The sequence below is a fragment of the Staurois parvus genome, unplaced genomic scaffold (genome assembly GCF_062004578.1).
Source record: "Staurois parvus isolate SC_StPar_1 unplaced genomic scaffold, SC_StPar_1.0 ptg000264l, whole genome shotgun sequence".
Classification (NCBI taxonomy): Eukaryota; Metazoa; Chordata; class Amphibia; order Anura; family Ranidae; genus Staurois; species Staurois parvus.
This window is the reverse complement of record NW_028318060.1, coordinates 13,285,001-13,302,206: the sequence shown is the minus strand read 5'-3', so window position 1 is coordinate 13,302,206 and position 17,206 is coordinate 13,285,001. Positions and strand designations below refer to the sequence as shown.

Here is a 17,206-nt window from a genome sequence, read left to right as displayed (position 1 = left end):
TTGAGCGACTCCAACTGCTTAATGTCGATTTGCACCAGAAGTACTACTCCAATCTTAAATGGCTCATAAATGAAGCCACCAAACAAAAGGTATATTGATAGTGTAGTACGTTTTTATTAATGAAAGATATAGTCCAATTAAAATCAGTATATATAAAAAACTTTCATCTCACAGAAGATCTCAGTGAGATACTCAGTCTCAGAAATAATAGTAATAACAGCTCAAAAAGCAATGTCATAAAAAGACCACCGGGCCCACGTGCAGCCTCGGTGGGATGACGTCAGTGTGACAAGGCTAAATCTGATGCGTTTCGTGTAAAAACACGTTGTCAAAGGGATTAAATATTATTAATTTCACGCAAGTTTTACACTTGCAGGTTATGTAATTAGTCACTTTTTTGACAAGCGCTGCATATATGTTTTATAGTCTATTTTGAAGATTAAGGGGTTTTATCCTTTTATGCTAGCAGCTTCTCTTCTTGGTTTTTAGTGAGCTCACTCTTATTATCTGTTTTTAGGTCACATTATGATCTTTTGACCTATCAGATGTTCATTGTTGTAAGATTCTCTCAGTTTATGGAATAAACTTCACAAGATCTACAAGATGTCTTCTGTATTGAGTCATTGCCTGTGATATTCAACTAAGATTTATCTTATTTAAGAGTTATCGCTATCTCATCACAACTGTAAGTTACAGAGATCACACTTTCAATGCTTAGATTGGAGAAACAGAACAAGAACATTATACTGCCTATAACATCATTCAACATGACCGTTTTGTTGGTGGGTCAGTGATGGTCTGGGGAGGCATATCCATGAATGGATGCACAGACCTCTACAGGTTAAACAATGACACCCTGACTGCCATTAGGTATCAGGGTGAAATCCTCTGACCCATTGTCAGACCCTATGCTGGTTCAGTGGGTCCTGGGTTCCTCCTGGTGCACGACAATGCCCGGCCTCATGTGGAGAGAGCATGTAGGCAGTTCCTGGAGGATGAAGGAATTGATACCATTGAATGGCCCTCACACTCGCCTACCTAAATCCAATAGAACACCTCTGGAATATCATGTTTAGGTCCATCTGACACTGCCAGGTTGCACCTCAGACTGTCCAGGAGTTCAGTGAGACACCATCTGTTGTCTCGTTAGGAGCATTCCCCAACGTTGTCAGGCATGCAAAAAATCATGTGGGGGCCATACAAACTACTGTGTACCATTTTGAGTTGCTGCAATTACATTTCAGCAAAATGGACTAGCCTGCTGCATCATTTTTTCACTTTGATTTTCAACGTCTTGAATTCAGTCCTCTGTAGGTTGATAATTTCCATCAAATGATGGGGCATCCTTATGTTCCTAACACATTACCCAGTCCCTATCAGTATAGATATCCAGCATTATATTTTTCCCCATCGAGATCTGATGTGTTTTCAAAGTGTTCCTTTATGTTTTTTGAGCAGTGTGTATATATATTGTGACAGTGTGGGGATCTGTCACCCTGGATTCTCAACAAGGCAGGTTGAGGGGCTCCAGGGTAAGTGTTTGATATGGAGGAAAGTGGCTTTTCACTTTCCTCCTTTGTTTGTAAGGTCTGTTTTGGGATCTGGAGCCTGGAGATTTCAAAGAGATCTGGGAGGGATGAAATCTCCAATCCTGGGACCAGGTTTTGGGAATGGCCATTATACTGATTGCACAGGTGTGCACGGCTCTTTTGTAGGGTCAGGACCAGGGTTCTGGGCTCCACCCCGGCAGCTAGGAGTCAGCAGGGCTCCACCCTGGCAGACGGGAGGTCTCTGCCTTGGAGTCAGGTGGAAGCCAGACTAGCTATGTGCTAGTGGCTATAATTTGGGAAGAGTCTGCAGGAGACAGACATTGAACTGTGTGTAAGCCAGGAGGCTGAATCGTTGTTTTGTTGCTGGATACCCCTGCGTGGGAAGCATTATGTTTATGGGACATTTTCTGTAAATAAAATTGGGCAAAAAGGCCCTTAAAGAAGCGAGTAGCTGTGTGCTTTAAATGAAAAGCTCTACCACGTTGAAGCGAGTTCCCACATATGGTGGAGGATGCAGTGGGCAGAATTGGAGATTCCAGCGATTTGAAGTAAGTTCATCAGTTAAATGAACTGTTTGGTGCATAAGTCTGCACTATCTGTGTGTGCAGGTGAGGACAACCTGCTAGAGAAAAGGACTTTGCCTTAAAGAGACAGTGTTTCGTGGTGTTGCTGAACTGTGTAACACACTGCTGTGTGCATGACTGCAAAGATGGGGAAGTCAAAGCAGAAAAAGGAGGCAATGTTTGCTGAAATAAGAGAGAGAGCCCTGTGGCTAGGGGGTTATATACCGCATGCCCCAGCCAAGCCAGGAAATTTAGATGTGGGTGAGTCTGCTGTGGACTGGTGCAAGCGGCACCTGGCAGCATTGAACCAACCTAAAGCGGAAAGCAAGCCAACCTTCAGTACAAGGAGAGAGCTGCAGGATGTCCGTACCTGGGAAAGAGGTGTTGTTGCCCCTGGCAACGCTGCTGCAGTTAAACCAGTAGCTGTTGTGAAAAATGTGAATGTGTTACAGCTTGAGAGTTGGTCCAGCAGAGGGAAGCCTATGCTATGTGCAAGGAGAGGGGCTGAGCAGAGGCCAGGACCAAGAGTGAAGGCCCATAGCAACACAGAGGAGGCCAGTCGGGCTGTCTGTGTACGGGGGGGCTATGTCGTATAAGGATCATGGCAAGTGGTATCAAGAGGAGCCAATACAGCATGTTGGAAAGAGCCAGCAAAGTTCTGCTTGGAGAGTGCAATCTCCCATGGCGACCGGAGAAAAAGTAGTGGCTGGAAGGAGGAGCTGCACTGGAGATGTGGCTCAGTGTCCCAACAAAGATAAGAGTGGAAATGTACCATGCCTGGAATGTGGTCAGTGGGGGCATGGGATCTTTTACTGTCCCAGACTCTGGAATACCGCTGATACTGCGCAAATGTCTACAACTGCAAGTACAGAGTCTTGTTTTAAAATGTCAGCAACCACCTCTGGCAACAGGGAGGAAGTTCCTGTTGGGCCTGCAGGGGGTGCCAGAGAGTCCATGGAGCCTATGAGGGTGTCTGTTACTTCCCCTTGGGGCAAGGGAAAAGTTGCCAAGGAAAGTGCAGTTGAGGATGCGTTTATGAGACAACGCACTCAAATGAAGATGGTGACACCTACTACTGTGGTGGGTAAGACTGTGTGGGATAAAACCATGGCTGGGACTGTCATGTTGAGAAGGACTGGTTATGAGACTGTCCATTCTGATGTAGGAGTGACCCCAGTTAGTTGGGCCACTAAATGTGCTTTTGAGAGTGACTTTTCCCTGTGCAGTGCCTTGTACAGTGGGGAGGTAGGAATTAAAGTTAAAACCTGTGCATGGTTCTCAAAAAGCAAGTGATGTCACGAATGTGTGCCAGTCACAGGTTGGTAGTAGGCTAGTACAGCCCACGAGAGCTACAAATGCTGATGATGTTGTTGTGAAATGTACTGCTGTTGGGAAAACCCTGAGCTCTTGCACTGCAAAAGCTGTAATTAAAGATGGGTCATTTCCCATAGCAACTGGTGGTAAGACAGCACAGGTGTCCTTGGACATCTCCAGGGCTCTCAGTTTATTGGAGCCGGAGGTTGCCCTGGACAACTGCGATGTCACTCTGGTGGAACTGCACCTTGTAATAGGAGTGTGTTGGCGCAGTCTAACAATACTGAAAGTGTTCAGGTGAACAGCGGGTTAATGCAGCCTGGCAAAAATGCAAATGTGTGTGTAATTCAGGAAGTATCGCCAGAGCAAACTGGTGGATGTAAGGTATTGCAACCTGCAGTGGGAAAACAAGTGTTACCCAAGTCTGATGTGATCCAGAGTGATTTGTGCAATGGATCTACAACTAAGCCCGTCTATTCTTATGTGTCTCCTTGGGCAGATGGATCGGTGCTGAGGAGCACTGGTGAATTGTACACATATACAATGGATTGGGATAGTTGGGGTAAAAGGCTAATCTCGTTGTTAGATGAGGCTTTTATGCAAAAAAATAAGGTGGACACTGTTTCTGCTGTGTCAGCAGGAGGATCTATAGAACAGCCTATAGATAAGGGCGTATATACAGCAGAGACTTTGTCTATGACCCACAAAAGTGATGTTGGCATGGAATGTCAAAATTATGTTGTCACTGGGAATGATCAGGGGCAGCTTTTGGATGCTGAGTCTGAGATGTTGAGAGTGAGCCCAGCACATGGCAGCGCTCTGGTGGAGCACCAGGCTTTGGTTATCTCCAGCTTGGAGAAGGTCCCTTTAACCATTAGCCGCCCAGCCAATAGCCGTTTGGCGGCTTGAAAAGCGCTGCAGCTTTCCGGGTACACGCCATTTGGCGTTGTCCCGGACACGCCCCCAAAGCGCGCCCCCAGCGGCGCACATCCGGCCGGTCTCATGTCCGCTGTGTCCCATGGACACAGCGCTTTCACTGATGAGGGTAACAGCCAACACTATTGGCTGTTTACCCTGCGATCGGGTGTGTCCTATCACAGCCGATCAAAAGTAGCAACAAGGAGCTGTCACTTGGCTTCCTCCCGGACACGCCCCCAAAGCACGCCCCACAGGCGCGCCCCCAGCGGCGCAGCGAGCCGGTATCTTGCCAGCTGTGTCCCATGGACACAGCGCTTTCCCTGATTAGGGTAACAGCCAATACAATTCCTGTCCTATTACAGCCCATCAGAAGTATAAACAAAGAGCTGTCACTTGTTGTCACCACTTCTTCTCCTCACACACGGATCCTGTGTGAGGAGAAGAAGGGGAACCGTGAGTTACAGCTCAGTACAGTGCAGCACATTATAGATTGCCAGAGTGTACCTGTCAGTGTACCTGTCAGCCCATCACAGTGTACCTGTCAGCCCATCAGGGTGTACCTGTCAGCGCATCACCAGCCCATCACGGTGTACCTGTCAGCCCATCAGAGTGTACCTGTCAGCGCATCACCAGCCCATCACGGTGTACCTGTCAGCCCATCAGAGTGTACCTGTCAGCCCATCAGAGTGTACCTGTCAGCCCATTACCAGCCCATCACAGTGTACCTGTCAGCGCATCACCAGCCCATCACCGTGTACCTGTCATCAGCCCATCACAGTGTCCCTGTAATCAGTCCATCACCGTGTAGCTGTCAGTGTAACTGTCAGCGCATCACCAGCCCATCACAGTGTACCTGTCAGCAGCCCATCACAGTGTACCTGTCAGCCCATCACAGTGTACCTGTCAGCGCATCACCAGCCCATCACAGTGTACCTGTCATCAGTCCATCACAGTGTACCTGTCAGCAGCCCATCACCACGTACCTGACAGCAGCCCATCACCGCGTACCTGTCAGCGCATACAACTGTGCAGCCTGTCAGTGTACCTGTCATCAGCCTGTCATCAGAGTACCCATAAAAGCCACCATCACTGCAGCCCATCAGTAGTTACCCATTACAGTTGCCTGACATACTGCCAACATGTCCAAAAAATATTATTCTAGTGAGGAGGCTTTCCAAATCCTGAGCATGACGGACAAGAGCAGCGGGGAGCTCTCACCGCCCGATTCCGATTTTGATTACGAGCCAAGAGAAAGCAGTGGATCGGTGACCGAATCGGAAGAGGAAGTAGTCCCTACAAAAAAAGTAAGACGCTCTGAAGAGCAGGCAACAACGAGCAGCGCCAACATACAAGTGCCATTACACACAAATGGTCAGTCAGAAAATACCAACAGAGCTAGACCCCAGGATGACAGGCCCAGTACCAGCACTGGGATATCACGCCAGACCCCAAGAGTCAGGTCCCAAACTTGCCTCCCAAACTCTCTTGCAAACCCTTTGTGGCTGCCTTCCAACACAGGATCAGCTACAATCCACCCTTTCACCGCACAACCAGGAGTGCAGATCAACACAGAAAATTTTTCCCCAATTGATTTTTTAAATTTATTTTTCCCTGATAGTTTCCTTCAGTCAATTGTCGATCAAACCAACCTATTTGCCCAACAATTTATTGCAGCCAACCCCAATTCGTGTTATGCCCGTCCATTCGAGTGGAGACCGCTAACACTAGAAGAGCTTAGATTGTTTTTGGGCCTTACGGTCAACATGGGGCTTACAAAAAAAAAAATGTACTACATTCATATTGGTCCACCCACCCCATCCATCACATTCCCATATGTCCAGGTCACGTTATGATATGATAATGCGTTTCCTGAATTTCAGTGATAATTCCCAGTGCCCTCCCCGAGATCAGCCAGGCTTTGACAAACTGTACAAAGTTCGCCCCCTAATTATTTTTTTTTCTAGAATATTTTCTGAAGTTTATGTCCATGACCAAAACATCTGTGTGGACGAATCTCTTATCCACTTTACTGGCCGGCTGGGAATCAAGCAATACATGCCCAGTAAGAGGGCCAGGTATGGACTTAAGCTCAACAAGCTGTGTGAAAGTGCCACGGGTTATGTGCATGCCTTTCACATGTATGAAGGCAAAGACTCCCACCTTCAGCCCCCTGGGTGCCCAACCTACATTGGCATAAGTGGCAAAATTGTCTGGGACCTGGCCTTTCCACTCCTCCAAAAGGGGTATCACATCTATCTTGACAATTATTATACAAGCCTGCCCCTTTTCCGCCACCTGTACCTTGAAAAAACAATGGCCTGCGGTACTGTCCGACCAAACAGGAAGGGCTTCCCACAAAGTTTAATTAGAACGACTCTACAAAGAGGGGAATCTGCAAGTGTTAGGAACAAGGAAGTGCTGGCCGTGAAATGGAGGGATAGGAGAGATGTTTATGTCCTGTCCACAATCCATAATGACATCATGGTGGACATTCATAGAAGACGAGGGGAAGTCCAAAAGCCAGAGTGTATCTTCAATTATAATCAATTCATGGGGGGGGGGGTAGATTTAAACGATCGCATGCTGCAGCCATACTTACCATCAAGGAAGACCCTCTACTGGTACAAAAAAGCTGCAATATACATTTTCCACATGGCAATTTATAATTCATATATAATCTATCAAAAATCAACTGAAAGACCTAGCCACCTCTTCAAATACACTGAAGATGTCATCACTGCCCTAATCTATCAGCAAGGATCTCCACCACAAACCATTCGCTCCGATTGTGTCAGCAGACTGCATGAACGCCATTTCCCTGAGAGAATTCCACCATCAGAAACCGGAAGAAGACGTCGAAAAACATGTAAGGTATGCAGCAGAAGGGGAATTAGGAAAGACACCAGTGTTCATTGTCCCCAATGTCCCTCCCAACCAGGCCTATGCTTCGAAGACTGCTTCAAACGTTATCGCACTATAATAAGATATTAGTTCCCCATATTTTCAACAGCCTACAAGTTCCCCATTTTTGTTATCTGTGCTGATCTTTTGCCTACTGCCATGATTTATCATGCCTCTGCCTTCTACCTTAACTGACCCTGGCCTGTTTACCGACAATGCCTCTGCTTGCCGTCTGAATTGCTTCTACACCACATTTCTGCTTTTCACCAAAACTGACCATGGCTTGTTTATCGACTATGCTTCTGCCTGCCGTCTGGATTATCAACCATGTTTATGCCTTTTTCCTGGACTGACCTTGGCCTGTTAAATCGACAATGTTTTTTGCCTGCTGCTTGGATTGATCTTTTGCCCTGCTACTGCAGTAGTGGGATTCAAGATAACACAGGGGTCTCGCATATGTGAGGGGCTTCAGAATAGATAAAAAACAGTTTTTGGTTTTCTCCGGGTTTTGTTAGTCCCGGAATAGGGTCTGTTGTCCGGAGGCTTCGAAGAGATTGGGTGGGACGAAGCCTCTACCCCTGTGCCCCAGTCCTACCTGATCAAGGCCCTAAGCCTGATGTTCCTGTCTGCTGCCTGGACCAATACTTTGGTTGTGCTGACCATATCTCCTCTTGCTACCTGTACTGACCCAAAACTTTCGGGCCATGTTCCTGCCTGCTGCCTGGACCAATACTTTGCATGGACCAATACAAACCAACACAGGTTAATCATATCTCTGCTTGCTGCCTGTACAGACCTAGGACTTTTTATGGACCATGTTCCTGCCTGTTGTCTAGGACCAATATTTTGGCTGTGCTGACCATATCTCTGCCTGCTGCCTGGACTGACCTAGGACTTTTTATGGACCATGTTTCTTCCTTTTACCTGGATCTCAGCCTGCTGCCTGTTCTGACCCTGGCTTGTTTATCCACTATATTCCTGCCTGCTGCCTGGTCGAATCCTGTTGCTGTTGCCTGCTTCCTGGTCCAATGCTCTCCTAAAATCATAGGTAATCTTTTGCTTATCCTTTCTTTAGCTGTGAAAAAGTTTCAGATTGTGGTATTGTCATGTTCAGGAGGAGTAGTAAAATGTATTTTCGAGTATAGAAGAAATATCCTATAAATTGACAACTTTGTGTAAAAAAAAAAAAAAAAAACTTTCATTTTTTTTCCACATTTTCTAAAAACTTGTGGAAAAAAACAACATGTTCAAAAAACTCATTATGCCTGATACATACCTTTGGGATGTTTGCTTTCCAAAATGGGGTCATTTTGTGGGTGTTTCTACCATCCTGGTGCTCCAGGGCCTTCAAAACTGTGATAAGGAGTCAGGAAATTAGATGTGTAATTTATGCCCCTTTTATGCTCCTAGAATGCATGGAGGTGCTACTTGGATGTTGGGTCTCTGTATGTGGCCAAGCTGCGGAAAAGTCTCACACATGTGGTATCGCCATACTCAGAAGGAGTAGCAGAATGCATTTTGGGGTGCAATTGCAAGTATGTCTATGCCAGGTGTGAGAAATAACTTGTTATTTTGGCAATTATGCGTGAAAAAAAAATAAAAATAAATAATTTATTCAATTTCCAAAGAATTGTGGGAAAAAATTACAACTTCAAATAACTCACCATGTCTTTTACTAAATACTTTGGACTATTTTCCAAAAAGGGGTCTTTTGGGGGCTATTTGTACTTTCCTAGCATGTTAGGGCCTCAAGAAATGAAATAGGCCATCAGTGCTTCATGTGTGATCAATTTGCAATGATTGGTGCCATAGCTTGTAGACTTTATAACTTTCACACAGACTAAATAATATACACCGATTTGTTTTTTTTTTTACCAAAGGTATGTAGCAGTATAAATTTTTGCCTAAATTTATGAAGAAAAATTACTTATTTGCAAAATTTTATAATAAAAACAAAGAAAATCTTATTTTTTTTTCTAAATTTTCGGTCTTTTTTCGTTTATAGTGCAAAAAATAAAGAACTCAGGGGTGATTAATTACCACCAATAGAAAAAAATGATAAAAATTTCATATGGGTACAATGTTGCATGACCGTGCAATTGTCATTCAAAGTGCGACAGCACTAAAAGCTGAAAATGGGTCTGGGCAGGAAGCTGTAAAATTGCACGGTATTGAAATGGTTAAAAATTTCAACTTCTCAAGTCTCAGCAGGTGAGTCTCTCACCATTCCCAGTGCCCTAAATATGGTCAAGAAGGTCTTAGGTCTAGAGTCAAGTGGTTGGGTTGTAACCAAAGTATTAAAGGAGATGCTTGAACTTTGGAATGTACAACCAATGTATATTGAGGTGTCTCCTCCACAGTCTGATGGTCTGGTACTGCGGAGTACCACTAGGTGGAGCACCGAATGGCTGGCTGTACAGATCAAAGGGAAACAAGAAAGTTGTTTTTTTCGGAATTTGTTGATGGTGTTAAAAGTTGTATCGGGGTATGCCGCTGGACTACCTGTAAATTTATTTGAGAGAAGTTTTGGAGAAATGGAAAATGAGTCAAAGGTTTCACCTAACAGCCAGGTGGGAAGCATTTCTGCTGCTATGGTCCAGGATGGTGCTGATCAGTTGTCAGTGAAGGGCGTGTTGACTGCACCAGTGGACAAACCACATGAGATGGAAGGGCCGAGCATGGACCAGAGAACAGCAGAGATCCTGACCAGGGCTCAAACAGATGTGCATAAAGAAATCAGGGTCATTGGGCCAAAAAGAGGTTTATGTAGCAGTTCTGATAAGACACCTGAAATACGGGGAGAAATGGTATGTGAAAACTGGCAAAATAGATCAAAAGAGAGCTCATCTGTACCGGGTTTGGATACAGATCCAAGTGGTGTAGGAAAAGTTAAAATGGTTGGACAGCCGCCTGCAGAGTGCATGACACCAGGTGAAGTGGCATTTTGTGAGGTTCACGTGGGTGATGGCTGCCCTATGGTGTGTGTGCCCTCTACAGACACTGTCCTAACAAATGCTGGAAAAGATATTGAAAGATGTAATATTGACTGGAATATAACCGTTCATGGTAAACTGAATGCTGTGGTAATGAGTCATGCAGGTTTGATAGCTAGAGGTACAAGAAATCAGGGGGGTGGTCCTGGTACAAATACAGTAGAAATAGTTCCCCTACAGCCTTGGGACAGTAATACTGAGAGAGGTATTAGGAAACCTTGGAACCTGAAGCAAAGGGGCAGAAAGGTCAATAGAAAGGCCAGGGGGACCCAGTTAGGATTTCAAGAGAGAAAGTGTTTATGGAAATGCACCCAGAAAAAGAATAGGGAAAGTCTGAGTAGAGCCCATAGCAGAGTGACAATGGGGCTTGGGGAGACACACCAAAGGAGTCATTGGGTAGAGTTCCCCTTTAGGAAAGGTAAGGTCAGACCAGACTGGACCCCTGTAAGTGAGAGCTGGTACAGAGGTGCCAGAAGATATAAGTTGTGTGTTCTGCCCCCTACGGGATCAAAACAAAGGGGGGGGGGGATATGTGACAGTGTGGGGATCTGTCACCCTGGATTCTCAACAAGGCAGGTTTAGGGGCTCCAGGGTAAGTGTTTGATACGGAGATAAGTGGCTTTTCACTTTCCTCTTTTGTTTGTAAGGTCTGTTTTGGGAGGGATGAAATCTCCAATCCTGGGACCAGGTTTTGGGAATGGCCATTACACTGATTGCACAGGTGTGCACGGCTCTTTTGTAGGGTCAGGACCAGGGTTCTGGGCTCCACCCCGGCAGCTAGGAGTCAGCAGGGCTCCACCCCGGCAGACGGGAGGTCTCTGCCTTGGAGGCAGGTGGAAGCCAGACTAGCTATGTGCTAGTGGCTATAATTTGGGAAGAGTCTGCAGGAGACAAACATTGAACTGTGTGTAAGCCAGGAGGCTGAATCGTTGTTTTGTTGCTGGATACCCCTGCGTGGGAAGCATTATGTTTATGGGACATTTTCTGTAAATAAAATTGGGCAAAAAGGCCCTTAAAGAAGCGAGTAGCTGTGTGCTTTAAATGAAAAGCTCTACCACGTTGAAGCGAGTTCCCACAATATATATATATATATATATATATATATATACACATACATACATACATACACAAAAATATATATGATCACTTTCAGTATAAATTAACCCCTTATAGTAGTGATTACCTGCTGCTAATGTTTGTTTGTTTGTTTTTTTATCAACCCTATCATGACAGGTGCTAAAAAAAAAAAGCATGCTGCTGCTACTAGATGTTTTATGCTGCCCATACATGTATTGATTTTCTTATTTTCTTTGATACAAAAAGTCTTTGTACACTTGATGAATGGATATGTCATTCAAAAATTTCACTGGCTTTTAACAATTAATTTTAAAATTAATGTAATTTCAGAACAAAAACCACATACACTGCGTGAAAATTTGTTCAGTTGAGAAAAGCTTTCTATTCTGCTCCTTCTAATTTTCCCGTCACTGTGGTCGAAAATGAATGTTGATATGATCCCACTAATGATTGGAAAATCAAACGAACTTTCTTAAAATGAAAATTTTCAAAGGAAACATTCATTCATGTATGGTCAGCATAAGTGCAAGCATGCACAGGTAGCTTGTATCAAGCTACCTGCTTATGACAAGAGAGTCTGTCATGCATAATATTATATCACAGTTTCGTCTGAAAATCAGCAAAACAGTGTTTTAGGGCTTTTTACATTTTTTTTTTCTTTAAATAAAAATTTTCATCTCTCAGTCTGACAATATGTAGCAGATTCAACCTCTTAATAGTATACAGTATATCCCTTCTGTCTGTTATTCTCACAGTGGATTAGATAGTTTGTTCCCTAACCATATAGTTGGTTATTTATATTTACCACTGCATATAGATTTTCAAGAATGAATTGTCTTTTATTAAAAACTTTACATATTACCTAAATTATGCACCAACCTTTTGAGGTTTTTTTTTCCAATTAATCAAAACAATATATCGGCCAACTAATCGATTATGAAAATAATCATTAGTTGCAGCCCTAGTTAGTAGCCTCTGAAGCACGATCCAAATGTGGATCATGCTTCAAGGAAGGTAAATCTACCCTAATACACATCATTTAAAAAAATTAAAACACATATTTACTAACATTTTATATATACAGTGGGAAAAGTATTGATGCAACCCGTAGCAATCAAGATAGTTTCTAAAGGGTAGTCAGCCCCATAACAGCTGAACTAAATTTGCTTTCTATGCTTAGTAAACATTAATGGGTTTGGTCTAATATGTGAAAACATGTAACAGCAGGACCGCCATTGTCTTGAGGTGGACTAGCACAAATAAAAAAGGTAAACAGAGCAGAATATTACAGAATCGTTGGCTCTGATTAACCTGATTATGGCCAGCTTAGAAGTTGTACAAAATAAAATCCTTTCCTATACAGCTCCAATATATCTATCTATCTTTCTAGATGTGGACTCACCTCAAAAAAAAAAAACAGCTCAACCTGCACTTATGTTTAACAAGGTGTTAGTATGATTGTGTATGCTCAAGAAGTTTCTATGAAAAACATTTTTTAAAAGGAGCAGTGGTGCATTCCTAAACTCAGAGCTAAGGGCACTGGGACAATCTGATGGGAGTGATGGAAGATATAAAGTTGTGTTCAAAATAATAGCAGTCAGACATCACTAACCTGATCAATCACTGTTTTTGGTAGAAATGATATTTCTACATGGCAAATAATTTACTAGCAGGTGTAGTAGAGTAATAGAAATCCAATAGACCCAACAGTCATGATATGCATGCTTCTGATTCTGTGTAATTGAATCACTAATTGAAAGGGGCATGTTCAAAATAATAGCAGTGTGGAGTTCTATTAGTGAGGTCATTCATTCTCTGAAAAACAGGTGGCAATTATTGCCCTTATTTAAGGAAGGAAGGCAGCAAATGTTGTACATGCTGGTTACAGTGCATTTCTCTCTGAAATTCTGAGGAAAATGGGTCGTTCCAGACATTGTTCAGAAGAACAGCGTACTTTGATTTAAAAGTTGATTGGAGAGGGGAAAACATATAAAGAAGTGCAGAAAATGATAGGCTGCTCAGTTAAAATGATCGCAAATGCTTTAAAATGGCAACAAAAACCCGAAAGATGTGGAAGAAAGCGAAAAACTACCATTCGAATGGATAGAAGAATAGACAAAATGGCAAGGACTCAGCCAACAATCAGCTCCAGGAAGATCAAAGAAGGTCTAAAGTTACCTGTGAGTACTGTTACAATTAGAAGACACCTATGTGAAGCCAAGCTATCTACAAGAAGCCCCCGCAAAGTCCCACTGTTGAAAAAAAGACGTGCTGAAGAGGTTACAATTTGCCAAAGAGCACATTGACTGGCCTAAAGAGAAATGGCGCAGCATTTTGTGGACTGAAGAAAGTAAGATTGTTCTTTTTGGGTCTAGTGGCCAGAGACAGTTTGTCAGACAACCCCCAAACACTGAATTCAAGCCACAGTACACTGTGAAGACAGTGAAGCATGGTTGCGCAAGCATCATGATATGGGGATGTTTTTCATACTACGTTGTTGGGCCTATTTATCGCATACCAGGGATCATGGATCAGTTTGAATACATCAGAATACTTGAAGAGGAAATGCTCTTGAAATGGGTGTTCCGACAAGACAACGACCCCAAACACATCAGTAAACATGCCACATCTTGGTTCCAGACCAACAAGATTGACGTTATGGAGTTGCCAGCCCAATCCCCGGATCTTAATCCAATAGAAAACTTGTGGGGTGACATCAAAAATGCAGTTTCTGAGACAAAACCAAGAAATAGAGAAGAACTGTGGAATGTAGTCCAATCATCCTGGGCTGGAATACCTGTTCACAGGTGCCAGAAGTTGGTTGACTCCATGCAACACAGATGTACAGTATTTCTCAGAAACAGTGGTTATACAACTAAATATTAATTAAGTGATTCAAAGGAAAGCAAAATCTTCAAACATTTTTCAGTTTAGATAGTGAATGTTTAAGTTTGTAAAGAATACAAACACTGCTATTTTTTTGAACAGTCTAATATTCACTTTTCTTCAAATATTTTTAGAGGAACAATACAAATTTGATACATTTTTCTTCATGTTTTGATTTGGAATAGATTTTTTTGATTTTACTATTTTTTTGATTTTTTCAACACACTGCTATTATTTTGAACACAACTGTATATACCAAAAACTTCTTTTGTATGATTCCTATCACATATGTTAATTCATGCACAAAGTACAGTATGTGTAGCATATTAAAAGCCCTATAACCAAACCATTAGTATTAATACTTACCCTGTTTATTTTGCCGTTTGTTAAGATACTTTGGAGTAGACTTTTTTCAAAAGTTTCCAGCCTTTTTAGGCACTCCCTGAGAATATTCTTGGATAAGTGTGAATCAGAGATGAGGTTTGTTACAGATCTAATGGCTTCTGTTTGAAGATTCGAGACATTTGGATTTGGATTTTTATACAAGCTAAGTAAACCATTCAGCAGTCCAGACACTGACTCTGGTACTATACCACTATCATTCCCAAATTCTGTCAAATTCGTTAGATGGCCTCCTACTGTTGCCAGTTTTCGCAGTCCAAGAAGATGATTAAGAAAGTCGATCTGACTAGACAGCTGTCCTTTACCAACTGTAATGCATTTTTTAATTGGAAGCGGATTTGAAGGCGAAGCAAAACTTGACAGGCTTGTTAAGGGTAGGTCACAGTTGTTAGAACTTTGAGAAACTGTCAGCGCATCTACTCCATCTTCATTAGAAATATCACACCCAGAATCATCTTGTAATTGACTCATTGATCGGGAATCTTCAAGTGACTCTGATGCCAAGCCAACATATTCTGTAAACAAATAAATAAATAATATGCACATAATGGAGAACACTCATAACTGTTCATTTATAGTTGTCTACAGACCTTACAAAACACAGACTTCTAAACTGGCTCTAAAGCTCTACCGAAAATCATGCTTATTTTTTTATTTTTAATAAATCATCAATTTAAACTTCAAGCTACAAACTTTCCATATATCAGGAGGTACTTTATCATTAACTAACTACTCTGTATTGAGGGTCAGAACAGCAGCTAGGCAACTGAACATTACAATAATTACACTAAATCTGATTCTAGCAGATTAAAAAAAAAAAGAACGTATCAATACTTAGGAAAGTGTTTTGCTTAAGGCTAAGACAAACAGTACATTTATTAACATGAAATAATGAGGAGAATCAATTCCACACCTGGAGCAAATCGTTATACTAATCTCTCCTTGAGAATATCAGTAAATAAAATAATGAAACAAGCAATATAATGAAGCCTTGAGGCTAATTCACATTAGTGTGGTGACCGGCGTTTTCTGTGTCCTATTCAATGAAATGCAGCCCAAAGCAGTGATCTATGATAAAATGCAGACATGCTGCATTTTATCAAAGCATACCAGACAGGATCTCATGTCACTGTACAGCAGTGCAGTGCAGCGCATCGCACTGCTGTACAGTGAAATGAAGCATCACATTTGTACACTTCAGATAAAAAAAGAAAAGAAAAAGGGAGCCGTGTGATGCACTGAATTCCACACATCGCCAGCTCACTGTAGCCAGAATGGACGGCTGCCGGACAGTAAACCACTGTGGTTTATCTTTGTAGCAGCTGTCTGTTTAGTGTGAATGGGCCCTTAGCCTCCTGGTAACAAAAATCTCAAGCTGACCACCATTTTTTTAAACCACTTCATGACCTGAGTTCATTGACGTCTAGATGCCCAGACCAAACTTTAGCAACTTGAGTGTGCATTATTCACTTTACAATCCCTCAATGACTAATTTAAATACCAATATTATAGAATATAAATAATAAACTTTTTGCTTTAAGAACATACAAGAATTTTATTTGGTACAATATCCTGCTCATATTTTGATTTATTATAAATGAACAAACAAAACTGTTTAACTTTAGTTTACTTACACACTTTAATGCTATCTAGCACTGTATCTGTTCAACCTGAAGATGGCACTGTGCATTTTTCTCTCTGTACACTGTGCAGCCAGGAACGGGCAAAGTGCAATCCACAGGCTAGAGTAGGATGTAATCACCATGATGGTCTTGCTTCCAATTGTTAGGGCTGTCAGTGGCAGCGTAGAGATCAGGGCTGAGAAATATGACTGTGCACAGGTGCTCACTACAAGTTACAGTGGTTTTAAAGACTCAATATTTTTTATCTTAACCACTAAAATTCCATCTTATAGCAGTTTTGCTGCTACAGGGCAGCATTCCTGTGTAAAATCACATATACATATATATATATATATATATATATATATATATATATATATACACACACACACACACACACGATTTTGTACTCCACTGGAGGATCGCTTCTGCTGTGAAATGTCACATCACAAACTGATCTACAAGCCCTGGCAAGCAGTTCCTCGTCGACACCTGCAGATCGTCGGTCAGGGAAGAACAACAGAGCTGTATCTATGTTTACATAGATACATTTCTGTTGTGATGGGCGGTCATGAATCTTGTGTCTCTGCAGAGCTGAGAACATGATCCATCACTTCCCATAGTAAAAGCACCACCTAGTGTACACCAAGCGCATATCTAGGCACACACTTAACCCTTTGATCACCCTAGATGTTAACCCCTTCCCAATCATTGTCATTACAACAGTGATTAGTATATATTTTTAGCACTGATCACTGTATTAGTGTCACTCCTTCCCAAAAAGTGTCAGTTGGTGTAAAAGTGTCTGCCGCAATATTGCAGTCCCGTTCTAAGTCGCTGATCGCCAACATTACTAGTATAAAAAAAAAAAATTCCAGTATATGTACCATAATTTGTAGCCGCTAAAACGTTTGCGCAAACTAATCAATATACAATTATTGGGATTTGTTTACCAAAAATATGTAGCAGAATACATTTTG

The 17,206-nt window shown here is 42.4% G+C and overlaps 1 protein-coding gene across 2 annotated transcripts in view; it reads right to left on the bottom strand.

Moving 5' to 3' along the window:
* Nucleotides 1-17,206, bottom strand: part of MEI4 (meiotic double-stranded break formation protein 4) — a 243,919-nt gene that overhangs the window by 207,846 nt on the left and 18,867 nt on the right. Inside the window, exons 3-4 of one of the 2 annotated variants that reach the window (XM_089681409.1) lie at nucleotides 16,275-16,300; nucleotides 14,569-15,086 (exon numbers count right to left, since the gene is read on the bottom strand). In XM_089681409.1, coding sequence (XP_089537535.1) covers nucleotides 14,569-15,086; nucleotides 16,275-16,300 — 544 coding nt within the window. Of the gene's footprint in view, nucleotides 1-14,568; nucleotides 15,120-16,274; nucleotides 16,301-17,206 lie in introns of both variants that reach the window. The other variant, XM_089681410.1, reaches the window with a different exon arrangement.